This window comes from Orycteropus afer, unplaced genomic scaffold (assembly GCF_000298275.1).
Source record: "Orycteropus afer afer isolate SDZICR_OR568_19922 unplaced genomic scaffold, OryAfe1.0 scaffold00239, whole genome shotgun sequence".
NCBI classification, from domain to species: Eukaryota; Metazoa; Chordata; class Mammalia; order Tubulidentata; family Orycteropodidae; genus Orycteropus; species Orycteropus afer.
Window position 1 is genome coordinate 2,811,153 of NW_006921826.1, and position 27,638 is coordinate 2,838,790.

The window sequence follows — 27,638 nt, forward strand, 5'->3', positions numbered from 1 at the left end:
CCATCAATTCTTGGAGCCTTGTTCCTCACCAATTCTCTCAGCCCAGCTTCTACCTCTTCCCTCAGTACCACCGGTTCTTGAACATATATACCACCTCCTGAAATGGATGAAGACTGACCAGTTCTTTTTGGTACAGTGGCTCTGTGTATTCCTTCCATCTTCTTTTGATGTTTCCTGCATCATTCAATATTTTCCCCATAGAATGTTTCAATATTGCAACTCAAGGCTTATTTTTTTTTTCCTCTGTTCTTTCAGCTTGAGAAATGCCTAGCTTGTTCTTTCCTTTTGGTTTTCTAATTCCAGGTCTTTGCACATTTCATTATAGTAATTGACTTTGTCTGCTCAAGCTGCTCATTGAAATCTGTTCAACTCTTTTAGCTTGTCATGTCTTCCATTTGCTTTAGCTACTCTCCACAAGTTTCAGAGTCTCTTCTGACATCCATTTTGGTCTTTTCTTTCTTTCTCATATTTTTAATGACCTCTTGCTTTCTTCATGGATGATGCTGTTGATGTCATCCCACAATTCTTCTGGTTTTTGGTCATTTGTGTTCAATGCATCAAATCTATTCTTTAGAGGCCTCTAAATTCAGGAGGGATATATTCAAGATCATATTTTGGCTCTTGTGGACTTGTTTTAATTGTCTTCAACTTCAAGTTGAACTTGCATATGAGCAGTTGATGGTCTGTTCCACAATCAGCTCCTGGCCTTGTTTTGGTGGAAGGTATTGAGTTTTTCCATTGCCTCTGGGCACAGATGTAGTCAGTCTGATTCTGGTGTACTCTGTCTGGCAAAGTCCACGTATATAGCTGCCGTTTGTGTTGTTGAAAAAAGGTATTTGCAATGAATAAGTCGTCGGTCTTCCAAAACTCTATCATGTGATCTCCGGTGTTATTTCTGTCACCAAGGCCAAATTTTCCAGCTACCAGTGATTCTTCTTTGTTTCCAACTTTTGCATTCCAATCAACAGTGATAAGCAACACATCTTGATTGCATGTTGGATCAATTTCAGACTACAGAAGTTGATAAAAATCTTCAATTTCCTCATCTTTTGCTTTGGTGGTTGGTGCATAAATTTGAATAATAGTAGTACAAACTGGTCTTCCTTGTAGGCATATGGATATTATCCTATCACTGACAGCATTGTATTTCAAGACAGATCTTGAAACATCTTTTGTTATGATGAATGCCACGCCATTCCTCTTCAATTTGTCATTCCCAGCATAGATCATATGGTTGTTTGATTCAAAATGCCCAAAACTGGTCCATTTCAGCTCACTAATGCCTAGAATACCAATCTTTATGCATTCCATTTCATTTTTGACAACTTCCAATTTTCCTAGATTCATACTTTGTACATTCCACGTATGAAGAAATATTCATGAAAATTTGTCCTGATTTTTGCAACTGATCACCTGGTCATATGTGGTGTTTAGAACTACTTTCTTCCACCACCCATTTCATATTCCCTTTACCCTTAGGAAGCACCTCGGCTGGTCATGGATGTTTCCCTGGTAGGGTGACCCAAACCTTCATTCCTGAAGGGTCTGGGCCATTAGTAGTCCTATTAGAATTGGGTTGCTGTAGTTTTCCATTGACTTTAATCATAGGTCATGGTAGTACTAAGTGATATTCAAAAGAATCAACTGTGTTCTAGACATATTCCTCTTTACCTCCATTATATATATGTATCACTCTGGTAATCAAGATCAATCATACCAGCCAATATAATTCCCTTTGTTGCCTTTTGATCCAGAGGCATGAGGAGGCCCAAGTGGCCAGGTGGCATTCTTAACTTCCAGTTCACTGGGATAAGTATTGTGTCTCTAGGTAGGAGTATTCCTGCTTTTGGAACTAAGACCTCCAGGCCCGCACAGCATAGAGTTGCAGGGACAGGAAGCAAAAAAAATTGAGTGGGTACCATTCTCATTTCTATCATTTGTTTCCTGGACTCATGAATCCCAGCTATTGGAGGAAAAGCACCATATATTGGACACTGCTTTAAAGCATATAGTCTCCTAGATAATACTGCCCTTAAGGTATTACCACATAGCTGGCACCATAATTATGTCTTTAGAAGGCCATTCCATTGTTCTATCAAGGTAGCTGCTTCAGGATTATGGGGAACATGGTAAGACCAGTGAATTCCATGAGTTAGGCTGATTGCCACACTTCATTTGCTATGAAATTATCTGAGGTGATGCTGTGTGGCTACCATGATGGTAGATAAGGCATTCTATAAGCCCATAAATGATAATCCGTATCCAGAGTGTCTATTCCAGTGAGAACAAAATGCTTCCCCTTCCATGATGAAAGTTGTCCAATGTAACTAATCTGCCACCAGTATGCTAGCTAATCGCCTTTAGGAATGGTTCCATATTGGGGACTCAGTATTGGTCTCTTCCACTGGCAGATTGGGTACTTAGCAATAGCTGTAACCAAATTGGCCTTGGTGAGTGGAAGTTCAGGTTATTGAGCCTATGAATAACTTCCATCCCTGCCACCATGGCCATTTTGTTCATGAGCCCATTGAGCAATGACAGGAATGGCTGGAGAAAAAGGGTGGTTTCCAGAGAACATGTCATGTTATCCACTTGATTGTTAAAATCATCCTTTACCAAAGTCGCCCTGTGGTGAGCATTCACATGAGACACAAATATCTTCACCTGTTTGGCCCATTCACATACAACTTCCCCATATCTACTTGTCACCAATTTTCCAATCATGTTCTTTCCAAGTGTCTGAACATCCAGCCAAACCACAACTCATGAACCAGTATATGATCACATATCTGACCATTTCTCCTTCTAAGTAAAATGAACAAACAGGTACACTGCTCAAAGTTCTGCCCTTTGGGAGGATTTCCCTTCACAATTGTCCTTCAGTGAGGTTTCAGAAGAGGGTTGAAGTGCTGTCATTTTCTACTCTCAAGTGCTACCTGCATATCATGTAGAACTATATGTAAACCAGGCATGAGTTTTCTCTTCCTCAGTAAATTGATCATAAAGAACTCCTGATGAAGCCATAGGTGCAGACTGGGAGAGAGAAGATTATGTGACAGGAATAGAGACCATGGGCATTTGGGCCACTTCCTCATGTAGTTTACTTATGCCCTCAAGTCCTGCTCAAGCCCGATTTCATATATACTGCTTCCATTTAATGATGGAATGCTGCTGTGCACATCCAACTTTATAACTCTGTGAGTCAGACAACATCCAGTTCACGATGAGTAGCTAAGGCCACATGGTGACTTGGTGACCATGGTTAGGTGTTCAGTCTCTATTATGGCCCAGTAACAGGCCAATAGCTGTATCTCAAAAGGAGATACATCTGCATCTACATCTACATCTGCAGAGGATGGCTTGATTTTACTCCCAAATCCTAAGGCTCTGTGCTATGATTCCCTAATAGTTGAAAGACTCCAAACAGTATCTCTGCCATTGGTGCTTTGAGGACAATTGAATCAGCCAGATCATATTGCCCAAGAGGAAGAGCAGCTTGCACTGCAGCCTGAATCTGTTGCAGAGCCTTCTCTTATTATTATGTTTTGCTGTGATTTGGGTGAAAGTTTAGAGAGCAAATTAGCTTTCCATTGAACAATTCATACGCATTTTGTTTTGTGACATTGATTGCAATCCCCACAATGTGATAGCACTTTCCTTATTTCCTCCCTGTGTTTACCATTTGTTCTTCTTTCCTATCAGTTCCCGACTTCCTTGCTTTAGCCCTGGGGAAATGCTCTTTCATTCTCATACAGTTGATTGTTCTAAGGACTATGTATCACCCTGGTGTTATGAGTAACCTTACAGGCCAATCATTTGGCTGAAAGTTGAGGCACAGGGATGAGTTCAGTTCTCAGTTTGAAGGCTGTCTAAGGGCCATAGTCTCAGGGGATCCACCAGTCTCTATCACACCAGTAAGCCTGGTCTTTTTTATGATTTTGAGTTTTTTTCCACATTTTTCTCTCACTCTATCTGTGACCTCCTATTGTGATCCATTTAAGAGCAGTCAGCAGTGGTAGTTGGGCACCATCTAGTTCTTCTGGTCTCAGGGTAATGCAGGTTGAAATTCATGTGGTCTATTAGTCCTTTGGACTAATTGTTTCCTTGTGTCTTTGATTTTCTTCACTCTTCTTGGTTCTAGACAAAGAGAAACCAAAAGTTGCATCTTAGATGACCACTCATAAGCTTTTCATACCCCAGTTGCTATTCACCAAAGTAGTATGTAAAGCATTTTCTTTGTGGACTATGTTATGCCAATTGACCTCAGTGTCCCCCACACTGTAGTCTTTAGCCCACAGGCCCAGCAACTCATTTCCTCAAGGTGTTTGATTATGACAAAGAAGTTTTCATAACTTTTCCTCCTGTCTGATTTACTACATTCATGGATATATTTGAAATACATATGTAGAGATGTCCTCTGCTAAACCTATATATATTCATGTGTGTAGTGTCATTTGCCTTCCCACCCCTGCTCATCTTGACTGTCTATCTCCATATCCACTCATAGATTATTGTTATTACTATATTGAAGGGGGAGGAGCTCTAGTGGCATACTGTCTAAGGCACTTGAGTGCTAACCAGAAGGATGGCAGTTCAAACCCACTAGTCACTCCTTGGAAGGAAGACTGGGTAATCTACTTCTGTAGAGATTTTGCCTCAGAAACCCAGGGAGTGGTCTCTATGAGTCAGATTTGACTCAATAGCAGTGAATTTGATTTTGGTATTGGTATTATTGAAGGATTGTATATGTAGTAGTATTTACCCTTGTTGCCTTTAATTTTTGTGCTCCTTCTGTGTCTTCCTCTGTCTTGATCATTTTGTGCTGACTTCCCCATTATAGTATATTGCCTTTCTCTTCATCCAAGTTAATACATATCTAAAAAACCTAAATTCACTGCTGTCAAGTCAATTCCAACTCATAGTGACCCCTCCTTGGGTTTTCAAGATGGTATCTCTATGGAAGTAGATTGCCCAATCTTCCTTCCAAGGAGTGGCTGGTGGGTTTGAACTGCCAGCCTTCTGCTTAGCAGTCAAATGCCTTAGGCACTATATCACCACCATCTAGTTAATGATTCTCCCTTCTTTCCCCTCCCACCACTGGTAACCTTCAACAAATGATTCTTTCTGTGTGTAAACCTTTTCTTGAAATTTTATAGTAGTGGTCTCGTACAATATTTATACTTTGTGACTGACTCATTTCACTAAGTATAATGTTCTCTAGATTCATGCATATTATGAGATGTTTCACAGACTCATCCATATTCTTTATTTTTCTAAATTTTTATGGTGATTTGGGTGAAAGTTTACAGACCAAATTTATTTTCCATACAGCAGTTCATACATCAAACATAATGACATGTTTCATGTCATTAACAGCAATTTCCCACAGTGTAACAGCTCTCTTCCCACTTCCTCCTGGTAGTTATCTCTTCCCTGTGTCCTTCCCTCCCATGCACTCCTGCCCCCCCAAGCTATCTTCCTGTGCAAACACTGCCCTTCTGTTCTCCCACGACTGGTTGCTCCAAGGAGTGCATCTACCTGATGTAAATGTTCACCCCATATATGCCTGTCTATTGTTAGGCTGGAAACCATAAGAGTGAGTTCGGTTCCAGACCTGAAGGGTAATCAGAGGCCATGGTCTCAGGGGTGTCTCATCAGGCTTTATCAGACTAGCAAACCTGGGGTTTGTTTTGTTTTTATGATTTTGAATTTTGTTCCACATTGTTCTCCCACTCTATCTAGGATCTCTTTCAACAATCCTCCTCCAAGTGGTTGACAGTGGTAGCCAGGTATCATCTAGTTATTCTGGTTTCATGGCACAGATTAATCCTTATTCTTTAACATTACATAGTATTCCATTGTGTGTATGTACCATAGTTTATCTATTCATCCATTGATGAATTGTTTCCAATCTTTATGCTATTGTGAATAATGCTGTGATGAACATGGGTATGGCACCTGGTTCATTTCTCACCTTCTAGCATGCATACATCTTACCAATAAGTCTAGAATCTTTGGTATTTCTTTTTTACTAGGCCCAATCAGCATATGTCATCAATATAATGGACCAGTGTGATGTCCTGTATAAGGGAAAGGTGATCAAGATCCCTGCTGACAAAATTATGACATAGTGCTGGGGAGTTGATATATCCATAAAGTAGGACAGTGAAGGTGCATTAATGATCTAAACTGCTTCTGGTGATGCTTTGAAACTGGAATTGAGAAAAGATATTGGCCAGATTAATAGCTGCATACCAGGTACCAGGAGATTTATTAATTTGTTCACTCAATGAAACCACATATGGCACAGCAGCTGCAATTGGAGTCATCACGTGGTTAAGTTTACAATAATCCACTTCATTCTCCGTGATCCATACATTTTTCCTATGGGTAAAATTGTTGCTGTTATTAGGTACTGTAGAGTTGGTTTTGACTCATAGTAAAACCCTGTGTACAACAGAATAAACCACTGCCTGGTACTGCATAATCCTTGCAATTGTTGCCATGCTTGAGTCCATTGTTGCAGCCACTGTCTCAATCCATGTCATTGAGGGTCTTTCCCTTTTTTGCTGATCCTCTACTTTACCAAGCATGATATCCTTCTCCAGGGATTGGTCCCACCTAATAATGTGACCAAAGTACAAGACACAAAGTCTGGTCATTCTCTCTTCTAAGGGACATTCCAACTGCAGTTCTTCCAAGACAGATTTGTTTATTCTTCTGGCAGTCCATGGTATATTCAATGTTCTTTGCCAGCATCACAATTTAAATTCATCAATTCTTTTGTGGTCTTCCTTTTTCATCATCCAGCTTTGACATGTGTGTGAGGTGATTGAAAATACCATGGCTTGAGTTAGGAGCACCTTAGTCATCAAAGTGACATCTTTGCTTCTTAACACTTTAAAGAAGTCTTTCGCAGCATAATTGCCCAGTGCATCTGATTTCCTGACTACTGCTTCCATGGGATCCATTGTAGATCCAAGAAAAAGGAAATCTTAGTCTTAGTCCAGAACTCTGCTGAAATCTTCCCACCATGTGTGACTCTGCTGTTACTTGAAATACCAGTGGCATAGTTCTAGTTTCATAGCAACATGCAAGCCAGCACAGGATGACAAACTGACAGACAAGTGGTGGCTGAGGCTTGATAAGTTCAGTTAATTTGTTTTCTAGTTCATTTATTCTATCTTCTGGCTGTTTAACTCCACTGCTGAGTGTTTATTTTGCTTTTTCTAATCGTTTCTTTATTCTTCAGTTCTATTAGCTCTCTTCGGATTTTGGGTTGCTTATTTATTTATTTATTTTTATGATTTCGTTTTCTTTGTTGAGTCTCTCATTTTCTTTATTTGTTTCCTAATCTCTGCTAGTTTATTTTCTGTGTTCTTTTTGTTTTCTTTAAACATATTTAACACTAGCCTGAAAATTATCAACTCTTCCTATTAATCTGGTCTCCATAGGAAAACTTTCCTTCTCTTCATGTTCTGCTTTTGATTGTTCCTTCTACTCCTATGATTTTTTTGAATTCTACTTGGAATTGAACTTGGAACTTTTTTTTATATGTAACTTTTTTGTTGCACAGTGGCCAAACACCCATTGACAACCTAAAGGCCAAGGCCTTCACCACCCAGTTGCAACAAGTGAAAAATGTAGCCTGTCTCTGCATAGACTCACAGCCCTGGGAACCCCACAGGACAGCTGCACTCTGCCCCACTGGCTCACTATGCATCAGAATTGACCCAGCAGCAGTGGGTTTGGTATATTCCGAAAACAGCTAAAGGGCTCTTATCCTTAGGGTTTTTGTTTGTTTGTTTGATTTTTCACTGCTGGTTCAGGAGTACTGGATGCTTGACCTCTGGAATTCTATATGCATTCAAGGGAAGGGGTTATTAACTTGCCATAGACACTAATGACAGCAGTAGGGCTTAACTTTCCTGTGGCAAATATGGAAGAATTTCTATGTCTTTCCCTTATGGGCACTCCTGCATAGGCTCTCCCATGGTGTCCTGCTGTGGGCAAGGAGCCAACCATTTTCTCTGCGAAACCCGGGGGGTGAAAGCCCTCCTAGTCTTCAAAGGTGGGTGAGAGGCTTCTTGGAGCCATGCAGATTTCTGATAAAAGGCTCTGAAGTATGGGATATTTACTACAGGTATTAGGGCTCAGCATGGGACGTGTCAATCTACCTGGAGGCATTAGGGCTCAGCATGGGACGTGTCAATCTCCATACTAAAGGCTTCTGGTTAAGAGACCCTTCAGGCTTTACACTATCTAAATGAGCATTTATCCAATTAATCCTTACATGCCTAATGCTTGGGGCTATACTAGGGAAAAATGAATTACAAACTAGTAAGGGCACCTAATAAAATTAAATATCAAATGACTCACAGATACTAATGACTATATAAAATTCTCATAAAAAGCGTAATGTTAGAGGCAAGTGTTAACTGGTACTTCCCAAGCTACACACCAAAGGCTTGTCACTCAGGAGCAGGTTTGAGTGTCTTTGGTTTTTCAGGATGCTCCTGAAAAGACCACTTCAAGTGGGTTAGACTCAGTATGATGCAGAAGATAAATGACACAACTTGTGCCAGCCTTAACAGTTTGCACTCAATTGCTAATCTAAAGGTTGGTAGTTTAAAACCATCTAGCATTAAGAATATGCCAAGGAAATCCTATGGACTATTGCATTAGTCTGCTATTATAAAAAGTGAAGGAAAGGTATATATATGGAAGGAAACTTTTTATTGGTTACCAGGAATGGAAGAGGAGAGGAGAGAAAATTGCAGGGTGAGGAGAGACAAGTAATGATTTGGGTGAAGGGAAAGGCAATATACCAAATTGAGTAACAGACACTAAGGAAAAGGAAGACATGGAAAGGTGCACAAGAGGTACAGACCACAAAGATAAACACTTTCACATATACAATACTGCATTATCAGTGATAACAAACATTAATCTATGGGTGAACAGATGGGTAGACAGGCTGAATGATCAGGTATGTCTAGGCAAAAGAGAAAATACCTCTGACCATACATAGAAAGTGAGGATGACTTAAGGCACCTACTGATGAAGTTTGATGAATACAGTCTGCAGTATGGATTACGTCTCAATACAAAAAAAAAACAAAAATCCTCACAACTGGACCAATGAGCAGCATCACAATAAATGGAGAGAAGATTGAGGTTGTCAAAGAATTCATGTTGCTTGGTTCTACAATCGATGCCAATGGAAGCAGCAGTCAGGACATTAGACGACGTGTAGCATTGGGAAAGTCAACTGCGAAGGAACTGTATCAAGTGCTGAGGAGCAAGGATATCTCCTTGAGGACTAAGGTGTGCCTCACACAAGCCATGATATTTCCAATCGCCTTGTATGCATGTGAGAGCTGGACAATGAATAAGGAAGACCGAAGAAGAGTTGATGCTTTTGAGTTGTGGTGCTGGCGAAGAATGCTGAAAGTACCATGAACTGCTAAAAGAACTAACAGATCTGTCCTGGAGGAAGTGCAGCCAGAATGCTCCTTGGAAGCAAGAATGGCCAGACTTCGTCTCACCTATTTTGGTCATGTTGTCAGAAGGGACCGTTCCCTTGCTTGGTAGGGTGGAGGGTCAACGAAAGAGGGGGAGGCCTTCAACGAGATGGATTGACACGATGGATGCAATGATGGGCTCAAGTATAGCAGGGATTGTGGGGCTGGTGCGGGATCGGGCAGTGTTTTGTTCTGCTGTGCATGGGGTCGCTATGAGTCAGAAACGACTCGACGGCACTTAACAACAACACAACAACAACATACATAAGGTTGTAAGATTGCCCATATAAATAGAACTAACAGGGGACAAAGTTATGAAAACTTCTTAGGCACAGTCAACCACTCTCATGGAGGAAGTTCTTGGACCTGTGGGCTCAGGACCATGGTTGCAGGAGACATCAAGTTCAATTGGCATAACATACTATACATAAACATTGTTATACATCATACTTTGGTGAGTAGCAACGGTGATCTCAAAAGCTTGCAAGCAGCCATCTAGATGCAACAATTGGTTTCTTCTCATCCAGAGCAAAGAAGAATGAAGAAAAACAAAGGTGCATGGAAACAATTAGTCCAAGGGACCAGTGGGCCATGCGAACTTCAGCCTGTATAACTGTGAGACCAGAAGAGTTAGATGGTGCCCGACCACTGTCAACCACTTGGAAAGTGATCAGTGCAGGAGACCCTGGATAGAGTGGAGAAAAATGTGGAACAAAAGTCAAAATCTGATAGAGCCTGGAAGGAAACTTTTTATTGGTTACCAGGGATGAGAGGGGAGAGGATAGAAAACTGCAGGGTAAGTGAGAGACAAGTACTGATTTGGGTATGATAGAGCCTGGTGAAACCCCCAGGACTATGGCCTCTAGTTACCCTTCAGGTCTGGAATGGAACTCACTCCCATGGCTTCCAGCCAAACAACAGACAGGCATATAGGGTGAACATTTACAACAGGTAGATAGACTCCTTAGAAAAATCAATCATGGGAGAGCAGAGGGGGCAGTATTTGCACAGGGAGATAGCTCAGGGAGCAGGAATGCATAGGGAGGAAGGACACAGGGAAGAGATAACTACAGGGAGGAAGTGGGAAGAAAGCTATTAAATTGTGGGTATTGCAGTCAATGTCATGAAACAAAATGTGCATAAACTGCTGTATGAAAAATGAATTTGCTCCGTAAACTTTCACCCAAATCACCATAAAAATTTAAAAAACAAAAAGAAATCCTATGGAGCAGTTCTACTTTGTAACACAAGGGGTCACCATGAGCTGGAGTTAATTCAATGGCAACGTTTTTAAGTGGATTTTAAAAACATTGATGGAAAGACCCAGTGGGGGCTGCTCATCACACCTAGTATGATACTCATTGTCATTGAGTCAATTCCAACTTATAATGACCCTAAAGGACAGAATAGAACTGTCCCATAGAATTTCCAAGGCTGTAAATCCTCATAGAAAAAGTTTGCCACATCTTGCTTCCATGGAGCCATTAGTAGGTTCAAACTGCCAACCTCTCAGTTAGCAGCTGAGCACTTATCCACTGCATCACCACAGCTCCTGCTGGAAGGTAGCAACAGTTAACACAGACAGGGTATTTCAGTCACCAAGTGCATTCACAGTGTCACTCATTCAATCATCAAAATGATAGTATCATCATCTCCCTTCACCAATGAGGTTAACAGGCTCCCCTCTTCCTTGAAGAGATATTGCAGTCCCAATATAGCTTGGTAGTGCTGCATTTGAGCCCCTTCTGCACTCATGACCTTAGGTAAGTTACTTATTCCCCCAGTCTCAGTTTCTTAACTGGCATAGCACTTCCACATCGTGCATACTTAGTTGTTGTTGTTATGTGCCATCGAGTCGGCCCCGACTCATAGCAACCCCTCCTTGGGTTTCCGAGGCAGTATCACTACGGAAGTAGGACTGCCCAACCTTCCTTCCGAGGAGTGGCTGGTGGGTTTGAACCGCCAGCCCTCTGGTTAGCAGGCAAGTGTCTTAGCCACTATGCTACCAGAGCTCCTGCATACTTAGTTAGCCACCTGCATATGATTTTCCCTACTAGATTATGAACTCTTGGTGGAAAGACAGTATTTACCACTATTGTGTCACTAGTAATTAGCACACTGCAGACACATCACAGCCTGCAACAAGTATTTGCTTTGTTGGCTTGAAAGCAGTTTCCAGCTAGCATTGCACTATCATTTCCTCTCTTATTCCTTTGACATAAGATGTCTACTTCTTGCCTGCTGGTAAATGAGAGAATCACAGAAATCACACAGAAATACCATCAAAGCCTTATGAAAAAATTATCTTAGAAGACCCTAAGAGGCCTGAGTTTGACTCATGGCTTTGGCATTTACTAGCTGGGACACCTCTGAGCTTCAGCCTACTACTTTATATAAAACCAAAACCAATTGCTGTCTAGTTGATCCTGACTCATGGCACCCTCATGTCTGCAGAGTAGAACTGCGCTCCATAGGATTTTCATGGGTGTGATCTTTCAAAAAGATTGCCAGGCCTTTCTTCCAAGGTGCCTCTGGGTGAGGTTCAAACTGCTAGCCTTTTTGTTAGCAGTCAAGTGCTTAGTCATTTAAGTCTCCCAGGGCCTCCAATCTTTTATGTAACAGGACGCTAATATTTATCTTGCAAAGTGACTGTGAAAATTGAGGTATTCTCTTTAAAAAAGCTTTGTGAAGCATGAGGCACAAGAGAAATGTAACAGAGTAGAGCATAGTAACAGGAACATAGGATACTTCAATCTGGGCCCAGGCTCTTGATGGACAAACACTCCTGACCTCACCTGTGCGTACTGACTTTTGTCTGAGGCTAAATGCGGCTCCAGCTCTGGTTACACTCACCTTTCCAGGAGACAGGTTTGCTTTTGTGTGGACTGACTACTTGTTGTTGGGTCCTGTTGAGTCAGTCCTGACTCATAGCAACCCAATGTACAATTGAATGAAGCACTACCCAGTCCTGCGCTATCCTCACAATAAATACTATGTTTAAGCCCATCGTTGCAGCCACTGTGTCAATCCATCTCATTGATACATCACCTCAAAGAGCCAAGCTGTCAGGCCCTGGTGACTCAAACACAGCTGGAATCAGATATATCTGGGCTGTCTTCCCCCACTCAGGCAAAGAAGAGATCTTTTTACTGCTTATTGAAGAACCTTGAAAGGAAAGTCAATAGAATGTGTCTAAGCAGAGTCCTTAGCCAAGTGAAAGGGTTGGCACATGCTTCACAGGCATTAGTTATAACTCACATTCAACCCCCTGCAGGGGAGGCTGGACATGTATAGCCTCTGGGGAGACTATACATGCCAGGCTATTTGTTTCCACTTATGAAATACAATTCACTTCCACAAAACTAAAATTTTACCTCTTACTCTAGAGCTTTCTCATGTTTGAGATGAAGGATACAGGGGAGCTTGGAAAACCTACCTGAAGGGTTGGAGGGAAAGTTTGCCTTTCTTTTGTTCTTCAAGCTTCTCCCCTTTTCTCCACTAGTCCCTCCCCACCTCCCTCCAACACCCACTTTCCTACACATTCCTGCCCTCTTGCCGCTCCTGTGCCAAAATCTGCCAAGAGACACTTCCAAGGGATTGTGTGTGAGGGAGTGTTCCTTGGTGCTAGTGTGGGCTTCTCCATTCTCAAAAACATCTTTACAGACTGCTTGTAAGGAGCTGTGTTTATCTTACTCATCCCTGTACTCAGCAAGTATTTGTCATATGCATGCAATGAAGCCTCCATGGTCAAACACAGCTGGCTAGAAACAGCACAGCAACTATGAGAAATTGAATGTCATTTTAGAGCTTCAGGAGGATTTTTAGCAAATTGTAACCTAGGGTATTCATTCCAAAGTAATACTTCAGAAACTGGATGGATGCCTAAGAAAGCTGTCTCCCCTTTCCATACATTCAGAACTGTAATTTGTTCACTGTTTGCCAAACTCCTCTCCCTTCTTATGACTTCATCCCCCACTGTTGACTATTCAGAGCTCAGTCATACTATCCTAACCACTGGGCAGTCTCAGACAGCCTGTGGTTTTTCTGAAAGTCAGAGCTCTCAGAGGTCCTATTTGTACAAACAGAGACAGGACCTTCCCTGCTCAGCACCTGCCTTTCATTCTAAGTAGACAGCCAGACACTCCCTTGTCCCCAAACACTTCATATCTTGAATTCTATTCTTCCCCTCACCTGGAATCTCTTCCCCATTCTTTTTGCTTGTCCAAATCCTAGACATCCCTCCCTCTTCTGTGCCTCACTGACCTTTTATTCAGATCTCTATTTCAGCACATAAGAGCATTTGGAAGACAAGGCCTGTTTCTTATTCTGCTTTGTATCTACAGAACCTAGTGGGGTACAGAGTACATCAAGTGAAATCAGTATATGTTGGTTGAACTGAAGGGAGAGTTCAAGTTTCCATTTACCGTCTAACATGTATTTAGTGAGCCATGAGCTGTCCAAAACCCAGCTGCTGTCTAGTCGACTTCAAATCATGGCATCCCCAGTTGTGTCAGAATAGAACTGGGCTCCATAGGGTTTTCAATGATGGATTTTTTGAAAGTTGATTGCCAGGCAATCAACTTGCAAGGTTCCTTTATGCAAAGCTATGTGCTACTTTGTCCTGACTCTCCTTCTTTTCTATGGATTCTTTTTTTCTTTTTCCTTAATTTTTATTGTGATTTGGTGAAAGTTTACAGAACAAATTCTTTTTCCATACATTTTCATGTTCACTTACACTTTGTCCCATGACATTGGCTGCAATTTCCTACAATGCAACATCTCCCTTCCAACTTCCTCCCCATAGTTACCTCTTCCCTGTGTCCTTTCCTCCCATGCACTCCTGCCCCCCAAGCTGTCTCCCTGTGCATACACAGCCCTTCTCTTCTTCCATGATTGATCTCCCCAAGGAGTGTATCTACCTAGTGTAAATGTTCTGCTCATATGCCTGTCTTTTGTTTGGCTGGAAGCCACAGGAGTGGGTTCAATTCTAGACCCAAAGAGCAGCTAGGAGCCATAGTCTCAGTGCTTCCATCAGGCTCTATCAGACCAGCAAACCTGGTCCCCTTTGCAACCCCCCCCTTTTTATGATTTTGAGTTTTGTTCCACATTGTTCTCCCACTCTATACATGATCTCCTACATTTTTCTATGAATTCTTGAACTCCACTGAGTGCTCAGAATCTGCAATGGCTATGGAAGATCCAAAATACCTCCAAAATTACATCCTTGAATGTCATCATCTCTAAATGGACATCTCCCTGTTTCCTGTCCTGGGGAGTAGCAGAATACTTCCCAAAGCCAGAAGTCTAGGCCCTGTCTTGGACCCCTCCCTCTCTTTTACCCTCAATTTTATATTTTAAAATATCTTCAATCAGTCCTTTCTACTCTAACCATATTCCTAATGTTCAGGGCTTCAATGTTCCCCACATAAATTATTACTGTTGCCTGCAACCAGTCTTTTTACTTCCAGGCATACTGTCCTCAAATTCATTTTCCACATTGTCACCAGATTAAATCTTTCTTAAATACAAATTGCACCATATCATTAATCTTCTTAAAATTTTACAATTTTAAGATTCTCTATCACCTACATCAGTGGTTCTCAACCTTTTAGTCACAATGCTCCCTTTTTTATAACAAATATTTTGTAGTGCCCGTAGTATTCTTCTGAAATAAAATCTATAAATATGTATTCCAACTGTGCACAATATTTTAGTTATGAACGTAAAACTGTAATAATAATAGAAAAGAAAAAGTAATTTATTATAAAATAAGATGTATTTCAAAATGTAAATGTCTGAGCACCATTACTCTCTAGACTCATCTCTCCTGACACCACTGTATTCCAGTCGGGTAAGCCCATCTCACATTCACACGCTGGAACCACTTCCTCTCATTCTCCACCTCAATGATTCATGTTCATCCTTCAGAATTTCCTCACATCTCAGCCTTCCCAGGCAGGTCTAGAAGTTCCTTTTCTGCACTTCCAAGCACCTTGTGCTTTTGTGCAGTATAGTACTACATCATTTTCACCCGTTATATATTTAACTGAAATCAAACTAAACCCGTTGCTGTTGAGTAGATTCTGACTCATGGCAACCTCGTGTGTTACAGCATAGAACTACTCTATGGGTTTTTCTCAACTATAATCTTTACAGAAGGCCTTTCTTCTCCAGTACCATTAACAGGGTTCAAATCTCCAACCTTTTAGGTAGTAGTCAAGCACTAACCATTTGTACCCCTCAGGGGTCATATATGTTTAATTACTACAGTGAAAAAAAGACCTTCTTATTATAAAAGTTTTTAAACACAGCATAAGTAGGGAAAGTAGAATAATGAACTCCCATTTATCTATTTCCACATTTTAACAATTTGTCCCACTAGTTTTATACATCTTATTTTTCTTTTTCCTAACATTTCAAAGCTAATACTTAACATGCTTCGTAACTCTCATATATTCTCCACTGTTAAAACAAAAATCATTTTAAGTCAATAATAGAAATTGACTGAAGTTTATTTAACATAGGATTTGAAACTCAGGGTAACATTTGACTGCTGTCGTTGTTACGTGTGGTCAAGTCAGACCTGACTCAGAAAGACCCCTCCTTGGGTTTCCAAGGCGGTATCACTACGGAAGTAGAATGCCCAACCTTCCTTCCGAGGAGTACTAGGGAGTCAAACATGTTCCAAATATAAAAAGAATTTCCAAAAATTCTTATGCCACATGTTGGCATTGCCATGGGCCAGTACAGTGTTTATATAATGACAATTTACCCTAAAACACATTGAGTCTTACTTTGGAGTTCCTTAAAACTGACTAAACATAGATAACTCTTCAAAAAAGCTCACTGCCTAAGGCAAACTGGTTTTTAATAGTTTATCTAGATTATTGTTTGACTTAAAGGAGACTTTTAGGAGACCATTTCCTTTAAGGCCCAAGGTTCAAAAGGACAATGGCTTGGGTGGGTTACCCCACCCTCCATGAAAGCCATAAATCTGGATTGCAGAAGAATTAAAATGTTTCTCATTATGAATCCCAAAAATAACATTTTCATGCGTAATCATAAGCCATTATCACATCTAACAAAGTTAACATTAGTTTCTTAATATCATGCAAAATCCTATTTATATTAAAATTTCCCTATTTGTCACAAATGTCTTTTCATGGTTTATTCTAATAGGATGAAAACAAGGTCCTGCAATTAATAGTTATGCTAAATGCTTTCTAATCCAGAGCAGTCTCCTTCCCCATCCCAACCCTGGCTTTTCTTCTTTCATGACTTCTTTGACTCTGAAGAAATGGTATCAGCTGTGTTATGGAATGACCCACATTCTGAAAATCTGTTGCTTTCTTGTAGTATCATTTAAATTGTTCTTCTATCTACTACTAACCCCCAATGTCCTATAATCTGGAAAGCAGATCTAAATTAAGCCTTTATTAGGTTCAAGTTCAACTCTTTTGGCAGGAAAACTACTTAGGTGGGGCTATGTGTTCCATATTTTATCACATCAGCAGGCAAATAATGTTTGTTATCTCACTTTTATTTTAAGGTGCACTGGTTTCTTTAATGGTTATAGACTAATCTTGCCATTGTAAATTTTCCCATAAAATACCCTATTGGCTTAAGGTATGTGTAATACTAAATTACAATTTACCATTCCATCTAAATTTATCAGCTGATATTCTTCTACTTCCAAAAAATCAGCCATTGAAAACCCCATGGAGCACATTTCTATTCTGACAATCATAGACTTGCCATGAGTCAGAGTTGAATAGTGGTGTAGTGGATTTTTCTGTAAAGAATTTATTGTTATAATTGCCTCTTTCTCCTTACCCTACTTTCTTCACCAGTATATACATTGCTCATCAAGGAAAGGACCTCCGAGGCTATTACGCAGGGCAGCTGGCAAGACTGCATTTTGATTCTAGTGTGAAGAGATATTCCAGGTGAGACACATTCTTAAATCTTAATGTCCCAGAATTTTAACAAATTTAGATTCGGGGAAAAAAAAATACTTTTAGAGTATCTTCTAGGAAATGCATAGAGACCACAGTTTATTAGTGGTTACCAGGGATGGAAGGAGGGGGCCTTGGGGATGTATTGCTTAAGGGAAACTGAGTTTCTGTTAAAGGTGACAGAAAAATTGGAAATGGAGTATGGTTGGAGTGCGGTTGTACAACATGGTGAACATAAATAATACCACAGAATTGTACACGTAAAAATTATTGAAATAGCAAATGTTTTGTTATATATACATTACCACAATAAAAATGTTTAATAGATGGTATACAGAATTTGCAATTATTATTATTAGCAAATTACTTGCAATTATTATTATTAGCAAATAATAAATAGAAGGTTTGGAAGGAAATACAATGGCTAGTTTTTGAGTGGTGGGTGAGATTATTTTGCATTTTATTTTTAATCTTTTTCCCTACTTTCCAGATGTTCTTTAATGAGCATATATTACTTTTATAATCAGCAATAAGTATAGGATTTTATTTAATCATCAAAGAACTTTAAGAGACATCATGAGCTTAGTGTTTCAACTTGGCCAAATAACTTTACCTTCCAGAGAAACTCAGTTTCCTTTTCAGTGAAATTGAGAATTTGACCTAAATGATTTCTGCCCCTCGAAGTGTGTTTTGAAAAAAAAAAAACATAGGCACTTTGCTGTTACTTTATAGTTTTGGGAGGCTGGAAACAGAAGTAGTTAAAAGCTACAATTTGAGTAACTTACGAAATGTTTGATCTTGGCCAATTCCCATTCTTCTCAGGAATATCAGCTGCCTTATCTATTAAATCTGATGGCATAGTGCCTAAGGCATTTGACTGTTAACCAGAAGGCTGCTGGTTCAAACCCACCAGCCACTCGGAAACCCATGGAGGGGTTGCTATGAGTCAGAGCCAACTCAATGACAGTGAGATTTTTTTTTTATGTATTAAATAACTTTTTATGTATTAAATAACTGATATAAAATTTCAGAATAAAGTAAGCAGTTAACATGATTGCTATTATTTTACTAATATGTCTTCTGTTAATTGCCTTTGATATAGTCACTTCTTGATTATCCTTCAAAGAGTCATAGCGTCTATGGTTTAAAGCAACATATAGTCTGAATTAGTTTCCTGTTGTTGTTGGGTGCCACTGAGTCAATTTTGACTCATAGCAACCTCATGTGACAGAGTGGAACTGGTTTTCTAGGCATACTCTTTATGGGAGCAGATTGCCAGGTCTCTCTCTTACAAAGCCACTGGGTAGGTTTGAACTGCCAACCTTTTGGTTAGCAACTGAGCACCTAACTGTTGCACCACCAGGGTTCCTTATTAGTTTCTGAGGGCTGCAATAACAAAATACACTCACTCCTCACTTATCAACATGGTTAGGTTCTAAAGACCAGGTCATCATGCAAAAATCAATGTTGTGAGAAAACAGAGGATGATGAAATCAGATCACAAAATAGAGGATGACTGGGTCATTATATAACTGCTAAATTTCATCATTACATAACTGCCAAACCACTGAGAATCACAGGCTGTCTAAGTTGACACATAACCTTAACCATCACAGTGCCAATGTTACTGGTTTGCATCTTGCCTTGCACCTCAGCATTCATTACTGAATTGTTAATGCACAAAATAGGTAGTAGATTTTATACTTTTGTCATAAATGTGAAATGTCAGATAATGAGATAGTCAATAAGTGAGGAGTAGGTGTACCACCTATTAGGTAGCTTCTAAGAACAGAAATTTATTGCCTTATAGTTCTTGGGACTAATAGTGTGAATTCAGGTTGTCAGCAGAATCATGCTCTCTCTGAAGGCTGTAGAAGATCCTTTGTTTTCTCTACTAGCTTTTGGTAGCCCCAGGTGCTCCTCAGCTTACAGCTGCAGCATAACCCTGTCCTTATATGGAGTCTTCCCTCTGTCTGTCTGTCCAAACTTAATAGGTAATTAAACTGGAAGTAGTTCTAGAGGACATTCTGACTCAATTAGATTAATAAAATGTAGCCCAGAGAAGTGAAATGTCTTATCTGAGGTCACACAGTGAGTATAAACGCTGACTTGAATCTATACACATTTTCTGACTCCCAGTTCAAAGTGTTTGTTCTAACTCAAATACATCCTCATATTAAATTCTTATTAGGGCCATATTCTCTATCAGAGGACAGAAAAGAAAGGAAATGACAGAACCCACTTCCAGGGGTGCTCATGGCCCAAGCAAACTCTGGTGTCCTCTTCCACCCCCCACCTCTACCACTCCCTGCTCCACCCTGACCCAAATATCAGTCCTTCTACCAGATAATGGCTGAATTACAGGGAACCTATACCTGACTCTGACAAGACTTGTGCTTGCCCAAGATTAGCCTTAAGAGGAAAAGTAAATGCAAATATCAACCTATGAGTTTATTAAGCTCTAGCTAAACAAAACAAAACAAACAAACAAAACAAAACAAAACCACAGGAAATAATGCAGTTCTTAGGAACTGTAGTCATAGCATAATTTGAAAGGTGTCTAAAGCTTACTTTCTCTGGATATATTGATCCAGCAACTTAATGTTTTTAGTATTAGAGTTCCTTCTTTGAATGAAAGCCTTCTTTTCAAAAGAACATTGATTTATTCTTTGAAAAAGAAGAGTATTCTGGTTCTATAGAAATAACCACAAAAGTAGAGGCTGGCTGGGAATTTCAGTGGGGTAATTGGTAGCAGTGGCCTTCAGGATCTGGTTCAGAAGCCAGCACTGCCAGTGGCACATAAGTGCCACATAAGTTGTCAGTAGCAAAGTACCCAAATGCACAAAAGACTGACACATTCACCGGTCAGCTATTGTTCTATTGACAGCAGGAAACATACTTTTGTAGTGAAAAGAGTACTACCACCCACTATTTAAGGCACCTATTCTACAGAATTAAGTACCTGTTGAGCACATAATAACAATTAGAGGGAGGACTTCTGGCAAGATGGCAGAATAGGCAGACAAGCTCCATAGACCCTCTACAACAAGGAAACGAGAAACAAATTAAAACATACAGAAGACAATCTTGGAACACTGAGCTTCGAAACGAAGGAGGAAGAAGTGAATTAAGTACTAGCTAGTAGAAGAAACTGAATGAAAACAGCAGACAAGAAGACAAAGGGAGTTATGGCATATCCATTTTGAATATTCGCTAGCAGTGTTTTGATCCAGGCAGCAACCTGATAATTGGCTCAGCTTGCCAAAGACTGCATGGCAACCATACTGGTGGCTGATGAACAGAAAGCAACCATGCACATGACCCAACCACATCTGCACCTACTGCAGGCCCACTCACTGGTTGAGGGTCACTACCTGATTCTGCACCAACTGATCAGTGATAGACAGTGGCCAATACAAGTCCAACCTGCCCTCAGCTGCTCTACATGAACAGCTAACAGAGATCTGTGCACACATTCTCATCCTCTATTACACACATCAGAAGACAGGTAGTGAGTGCCTAAGTACTGCAAATCCTGCAAACAGAGTAGTACACCAGCCACGATTGCTGAGATACAGCAAAACAAAATAAAGAAAGAAAAACAAGAACAGTGTGGACAAATCACACCAACATACAGCCACCAATTAAATATAAATACAACTACATCACAATGTCTTGGAGACAACTGATAATTCTAGTTCACACAAAGAAGCAAGATAAAGAAGTACAAACAAGGGACCAGAATACAGAGCCAGAAAATCTCACTGAAGGAGAAGTGGCATTGGAAATACATGATAAGGGATTTAAAACAATTATATTTAGGTGGCTTCAATGGATTGAAAGACAGATCAAGGAAAACACTAAGAAAATTAAGGAAAACACAGACAAAACTCTAGAAGAATTTAGGGAAATAATATAAGAACAAACTAACAAATTAAATGAAAAATTAGAACTGATTCTAAATCTACAGATAGAAATCCAGAAGATTAATACTAAGATTTCAGAAATAAATAACACATTGAAAGGGCAAAGGGGTAGAACTGAATCAACTGAAGACAGAATTAGTAAGATTGAAGACAACTCTCATTAATTTGTTAAGGGAACAATAAAAAAAAAAAGACCAAAAAACAAAACAAAACAAGAAAGCTTAAGATTTATGTGGGAAATCATAAAGAGGAATAACTTACGTGTGATCAGAATTCCAGAAAAAGAAGAGAGAAGTAAAACCACAGAGAAAATTGTAGAAGATTTTTTGGGAGAGAGCTTCCCTAATGTGATAAAAGATGAGAAATATACATTCAAGAACTTCAAGGAACCCCATACACAAGATACACCCCAAAAGAAAATCACTAAGACATATCATACGTAAACTTTCCAAAACTAAAGACAAAGAGAGAATCCTGAAAGCAACATAACAATACACAAACATGATCTTATTTGGCAAGCAGTAAGACTAAGCTCTGATTTTTCAGCAGAAACCATGGAGGTAAGAAGGCAATGGGGGTGACATATATAAAACCCTGAAAGAAATAAATTACCAACCAAGAATTATAAACCCAGCAAAACTGTCCCCCAAATATGGTGGCAATATTAGGACATTTCTAGATAAACAGGTATTAAGGAGATTTGTAAAAACCAGACCAACCTTACAAGAGATTATGAAGGGAGTCCTTCAGACAGAGAGACACAGAAAACAACAAATGATTAACACAAATGACAACATAACCCAGAAACCAACCCAGATATAGACATATCCAAAGTAAAATAAACTAACAAGATTTCAAGCGAAGAACCAGACACACCAATTGGTAAATGAGGAAAACTACCAAACCGAAAAATGAAATAAATAGTGTAGGTACAGAACTTCCAAATGGAAAGGAAGTCAAGATAATTTCAAGATAGAATGGGCAGAAAACAATAAATCACAGGGTAACATCAAAGAAAATTAATAAATTTTCTCATCAAAATAGAAAAAAAGGAAAGGCACAAATATTTACCAAATACTACACAGTGCCTAAGGCATTTGACTGCTAACCTGAAGGTTGGAGGTTCAAACCCACCAGCCACTCTGTAGAAGGAAGACAGGGCTATCTACTTCCATAACATATATACCACCTCAGAAACCCAATGGGGGTTGCTATAAGTTGGAATTGACTCAGTAACAGTGGGTTTGGTGTTTTGTTTACTAAAACAATATCAACAAAGAAAATGATTTAAGAATTCATAAATAAAATGAGCTCAGCACAGAAAATTATATAGAACAAAGAAATCAGCAATACCACAGAGAAACACGTAACAAAATGACAGCAATAAATTCATATTTGTCAATAATTACACTGAATGTAAATGGATTAAATGCATGAATCAAGAGACAGAGAGTTGCAGACTGGATAAGAAAACATGACCTATATTAAAATGCAAGTATTAATCTCTCCTTGTCTGAAGCAAAGAAAAGTGAAGAAAATGAAAGATACATGGAAACAGTCACTCCAAAGGACCAGTGGATCCTGAGAATCTCAGCCTATATGACCCTATATGACAGAAGAACTAGATGGTGCCCAGCTACCAATGCCAACCACTCAGAAAGGGATAAAAAATGGAGTTCCTTGATGGAGTGAGAGAAAAAATATGGAACAAAATTTAAAAATGTGAAAAAGACAAGCTTTACTGGTTGTAAGGAGCCTGTTGATTCCCTGAGACTATGGCCCCAAGTAATCCTTCAAGCCTGGAATTGAACTCCTTCTCATGGTTTAACTCTCAGCCAAACAACAGACAGGCCCAAAAGCTGAACAACTACACAAGGTAGATGCACTCCTTAGAGCAATCAAACAGGCATCAAAAAGGCAGCATTTGCACAGAAGGAAAGATAGGGAGACAGGAATGCACAGGCAAGAAGGACCCAAGGAAAAGGTAACCACAGGGAAGAAGTAAATGGAGAGGTGTAAAATGGCAGGATTGTAATGAGTATCACAAAAGAAAGTGTGTATGAACTGATGAATGTCAAATGAATCAGCTTTATACAATCTCACCCAAATCACAATAAAAAGGTTTTTTACAAAAGAGCAGAATAGACACAGAGACACATAGGGAGAAGAGGAAGACAAAGGACAGAGACAGATGTATCTACAAGGATTGTTGAGCTACTACTAGCTGAAATACACAAGGAAGGACTTCCTTCTATAGCCATGCCCAGAATTTAGACTTCTAGACTACTAAACGGTGAGAAAATAAATTTCTGTTCTTTAAAACCCCGCCCCCCAAAAAGAAAACATGACCCATCAATATGCTGTCTATAAGAGATACACCTTAGACACAAAGACAAAAGTACATTGAAAAAAATATATCAAGCAAATGACAATAATAAAAAAAAGAGCAGAAGTGGCAATATTAATTTCTGATAAAATAGATTTTAAGACAAAAACCACCCTTAGAGACAAGGAAGGACAGTATATAATGATTAAAGAATCAATGACTCAATCAAACAAGAGGACATAACCATAAAAAATATCTATACACCCAAATCAAAGAGATCCAAATACATAAATCAAACTTTCAACAGAACTGAAAAGAAAAATAGACAACTCCATAGTAATAGGAGACTTTAATATACCATAGTCAATGAAGGATAGAACTAGAAAGAAACTCAACAAAGACACAGAAGAACCAAAAAATATAATCAACCAACTTGACATTCCAGACATAAACATAAAACTTCACCCAACAATAGCACAATATACATTCTTTTCCAGTGCACACAAAATATTCTCCAGAATACACGACATGTTAAGCCACAAAGCAAGCCTCAATAAATTTAAAAACACTGAAATACTACAAAACATCTAGATCACAATGCTATAAAATTAGAAATCAACAATAAGACAATAAAGGAAAATGAAAGCAAACACATGGAAACTGAATAAAACCCTACATAAAAACTACTGGGTAATAGAGGAAATAAAAAATGAACTTAAAAATTCATTGAATCAAATGATAATGAAAATGCAACGTACCAAAATCTTTGGAATCCAATGAAACCAGTGCTTTGAGAACAATTTATAGAATAAATGCACACATCAAAAAAGAAGAAAGCATCAAAATTACCTTAACTCAACATCTCCAACAATTAGAAAAGCACAGCAAAAAAAAAAAAAAAATAAAGACTTGAGCAGAAACACATGAAACAGAAAAACAACAGAAAGAATCAACAAGACTATAATTTGGTTCTTTGAAAAGATTAATAAAATCAATATACCACTGGCAAATTTACCAAAGAAAAGATGTAAATAACATGAGTAAGAAATGAAATGCATGACACAGCAATAGAACCAACCAAAATAAAAGGCATAAAATCAGAATATTATGAAGAAATATACTCCAATAAGTTGGAAAAACTAGAAGAAATGGACAGATTTCTAGAAAAATACAACCTATCTAAACTAATGGGAGCTCTGGTAGCATAGTGCCTGAGCCACTTGACTGCTAACCAGAAGGCCAGTGGTTCAAACCCACCAGCCACTCCTCGGAAGGAAGGTTGGGCAATTTACTTCCATAAGTGATACTGCCTCGGGTACCCAAGGAGGGGTCACTATGAGTCAGGTCTGACTCGACGGCACATAACAACTACAACAACATCAAAACTAATATAGAAGAGGTAGAAAATTTGAACAGGCCCATGACAAAAGAAATAGACAATTCATAAAAAACTGAAAACAAAAAAAGCCCTGGCCCAGACGGCTTCACTGGAGAATTTTACCAAACATTCAGAGAAGAGTTGACACCAATCCTACTCAAACTATTCCAGAACATAGAAAAGGATAGAATATCCCCAGATTCATTTTATGAAGCAAGCATATCCCTGATACAAAAATGAGGCAAAGACACCACTAAAAATGAAAACTACAGACCAATATCCCACACGAATACAGAAACAAGAATCTTCAACAAAATCTTAGCCAATATAATCCAACACTATATCAAAAATATAATACACCATGACCAAGTGGGATTCATACCAGATATGCAAGGATGGTTCAACATTAGATAAATAATTGATGTAATCTATCACATAAATAAAATAATGGGAAAGAACCATATAATCATATTGATCAGTGCAGAAAAGGCATTAGATAAAATCCAACACCAAATCCTGCTAAAAATTCTCACCAAAATAGAAATTGAAGCCAAATTCCTCAACATAATAAAGGTCATATATGCAAAAGCAGCAGCCAACATTATTCTCAAAGGAGAGAGACTGGAAGCATTCCCCTTGCAAACATGAACCAGACAAGGATGCCCTCTATCACCACTTCTATTCAACATTGTATTGGATGTCCTATGCAAGCCAATAAGGCAAGAAAGAGAAATAAAAAGCATCCAAATTGGCAAAGAAGAAGTAAAAGTATCTCAATTTGCAGATGATATGATTCCATACATAGAAAACCCAAGAGACTCAGCAAGAAAACTACTGGAACTAATTGAGAGATTCAGCAAAGTGGCAAGATACAAGATTGACATACAAGAAAAACAATACTAAAAAGATAAAATGCTTAGGAATAAATTTTAACAGGGGCACAAAAAACCGATACAAAGAAAATTACAAAACATTTCTGCGAGAAATCATAAGAGATCTACATAAATGAAATAATATACCATGCTCACAAAAAGGAAGAGTGAACATCGTGAAAATGTCAATACTACCTAAAGCAATGCATAGATTCAATGCAATCCCAATCCAAATTCCATAACATTCTTTAAGAACTTGTAAAAACCAATCACTAACTTTACATGGAAAGGGAAGGGACCTTGGATTAGCAAAGCACTATTGAAGAAGAACAAAGTAGGAGGTCTTATATTTCCTGCCATCAAAAGCTACTATACAGCCATGGTAGTCAAAACAGCCTAGTACTGATATATCAACAGAGTTGAGAACCCAGAAATAGATCTATCCACCTATGGACAGCTGATCTTTGACAAAGTGTCAAAACCCATTAAATGAGGAAGATATAGTCTCCTCAACAAATAGTGCCTGCAAAGCTGGATATTCATTTGCAGAAAAACAAAACACAATCCATATCTCACACATTACACAAAAAACTAATTCAGTATGGATCAAAGACCTAAATATAAAACCTAAAACTATGATGTTCATCAAAGAAAAAATAGGGGCAAACAGGACCCCTAATTTATGGCAAAAACAGACTATCAAACATAACCCAAAGTGCCCAAACAGTAGAAGATAAACTAGATGACTGGGACCTTGTAAAAATTAAATTCTTATGCACATAAAAAGACTTCTCCAAAAGAGTAATATGAGAATCTACAGACTGGGAAAGAATATTTGGCAACAATAAATCTGACATGGGACTTATCTCTAAAATTTACAGAAAATTTCAACACTTAACATCAAAAAGACAAACCAAGTAAAAAATTGGCAGAGAACATGAACAAAGAAAATGTTCAGACAGCAAACAAACACGTGAAGAAAAGCTCATGATCATTAACCACTAGAGAGATGCAAATTAAAACAACAATGAGATATCAACTCACCGTAGCAAGAATAGCAAAGTTTAACAAGACAGAAAACAACAAATGCTGGCAAGGTTGTGAAGAGATCGGAACTCCAATATGCTGCTGGTGGAACTACAAAATGGTATGGTCACTGTGGAAAATGGTATGGCTCTTCCTTAAAAAGCTGGAAATAGAAATATTTGATCCAGCAATCCCACCACTAGGTATATATCTGAAAGAAGTGAGAGCTGGAACATGATTAGATATATGCACACCTATGTTCACTGCAGCACTACACAACAGCAAAGAGATAGAAACAATCTAAGTGTCTATCAACTGATGAGTGAATAACCAAGTTATGGTACAAACACACAATGGAATACTATGTAACATTAAAGAATAATGAAAAATCCATGAAACATCTCATAACGTGGATGAACTTGGAGGACATTATGCTGAGTTAAATAAGTCAATCACAGAAGGACAGATATGTATGAGTCCGCTATTATAAAAAGTCAAGGAAAGGTTTGCACATAGAAGGGAATTTTCTTTACTGGTTACTAGGGATGGGAGGGGAAGGGAGGGAAAATTGCTAGGTAGGTAACCTTTGATTTGGGTGAAGGGAAAAACAATATACAAAAAGCAAGTAACCA

The 27,638-nt window shown here is 38.9% G+C and overlaps 1 protein-coding gene across 1 annotated transcript in view; it reads left to right on the forward strand.

Annotated features, from left to right (window-relative positions):
- Positions 1-27,638, forward strand: part of CUNH1orf100 (chromosome unknown C1orf100 homolog) — a 118,406-nt gene that overhangs the window by 68,756 nt on the left and 22,012 nt on the right. Inside the window, exon 2 of the mRNA XM_007949155.1 lies at positions 17,374-17,469. Within this exon, the coding sequence (XP_007947346.1) occupies positions 17,374-17,469 (96 nt within the window). The remainder of the gene's footprint in view (positions 1-17,373; positions 17,470-27,638) is intronic.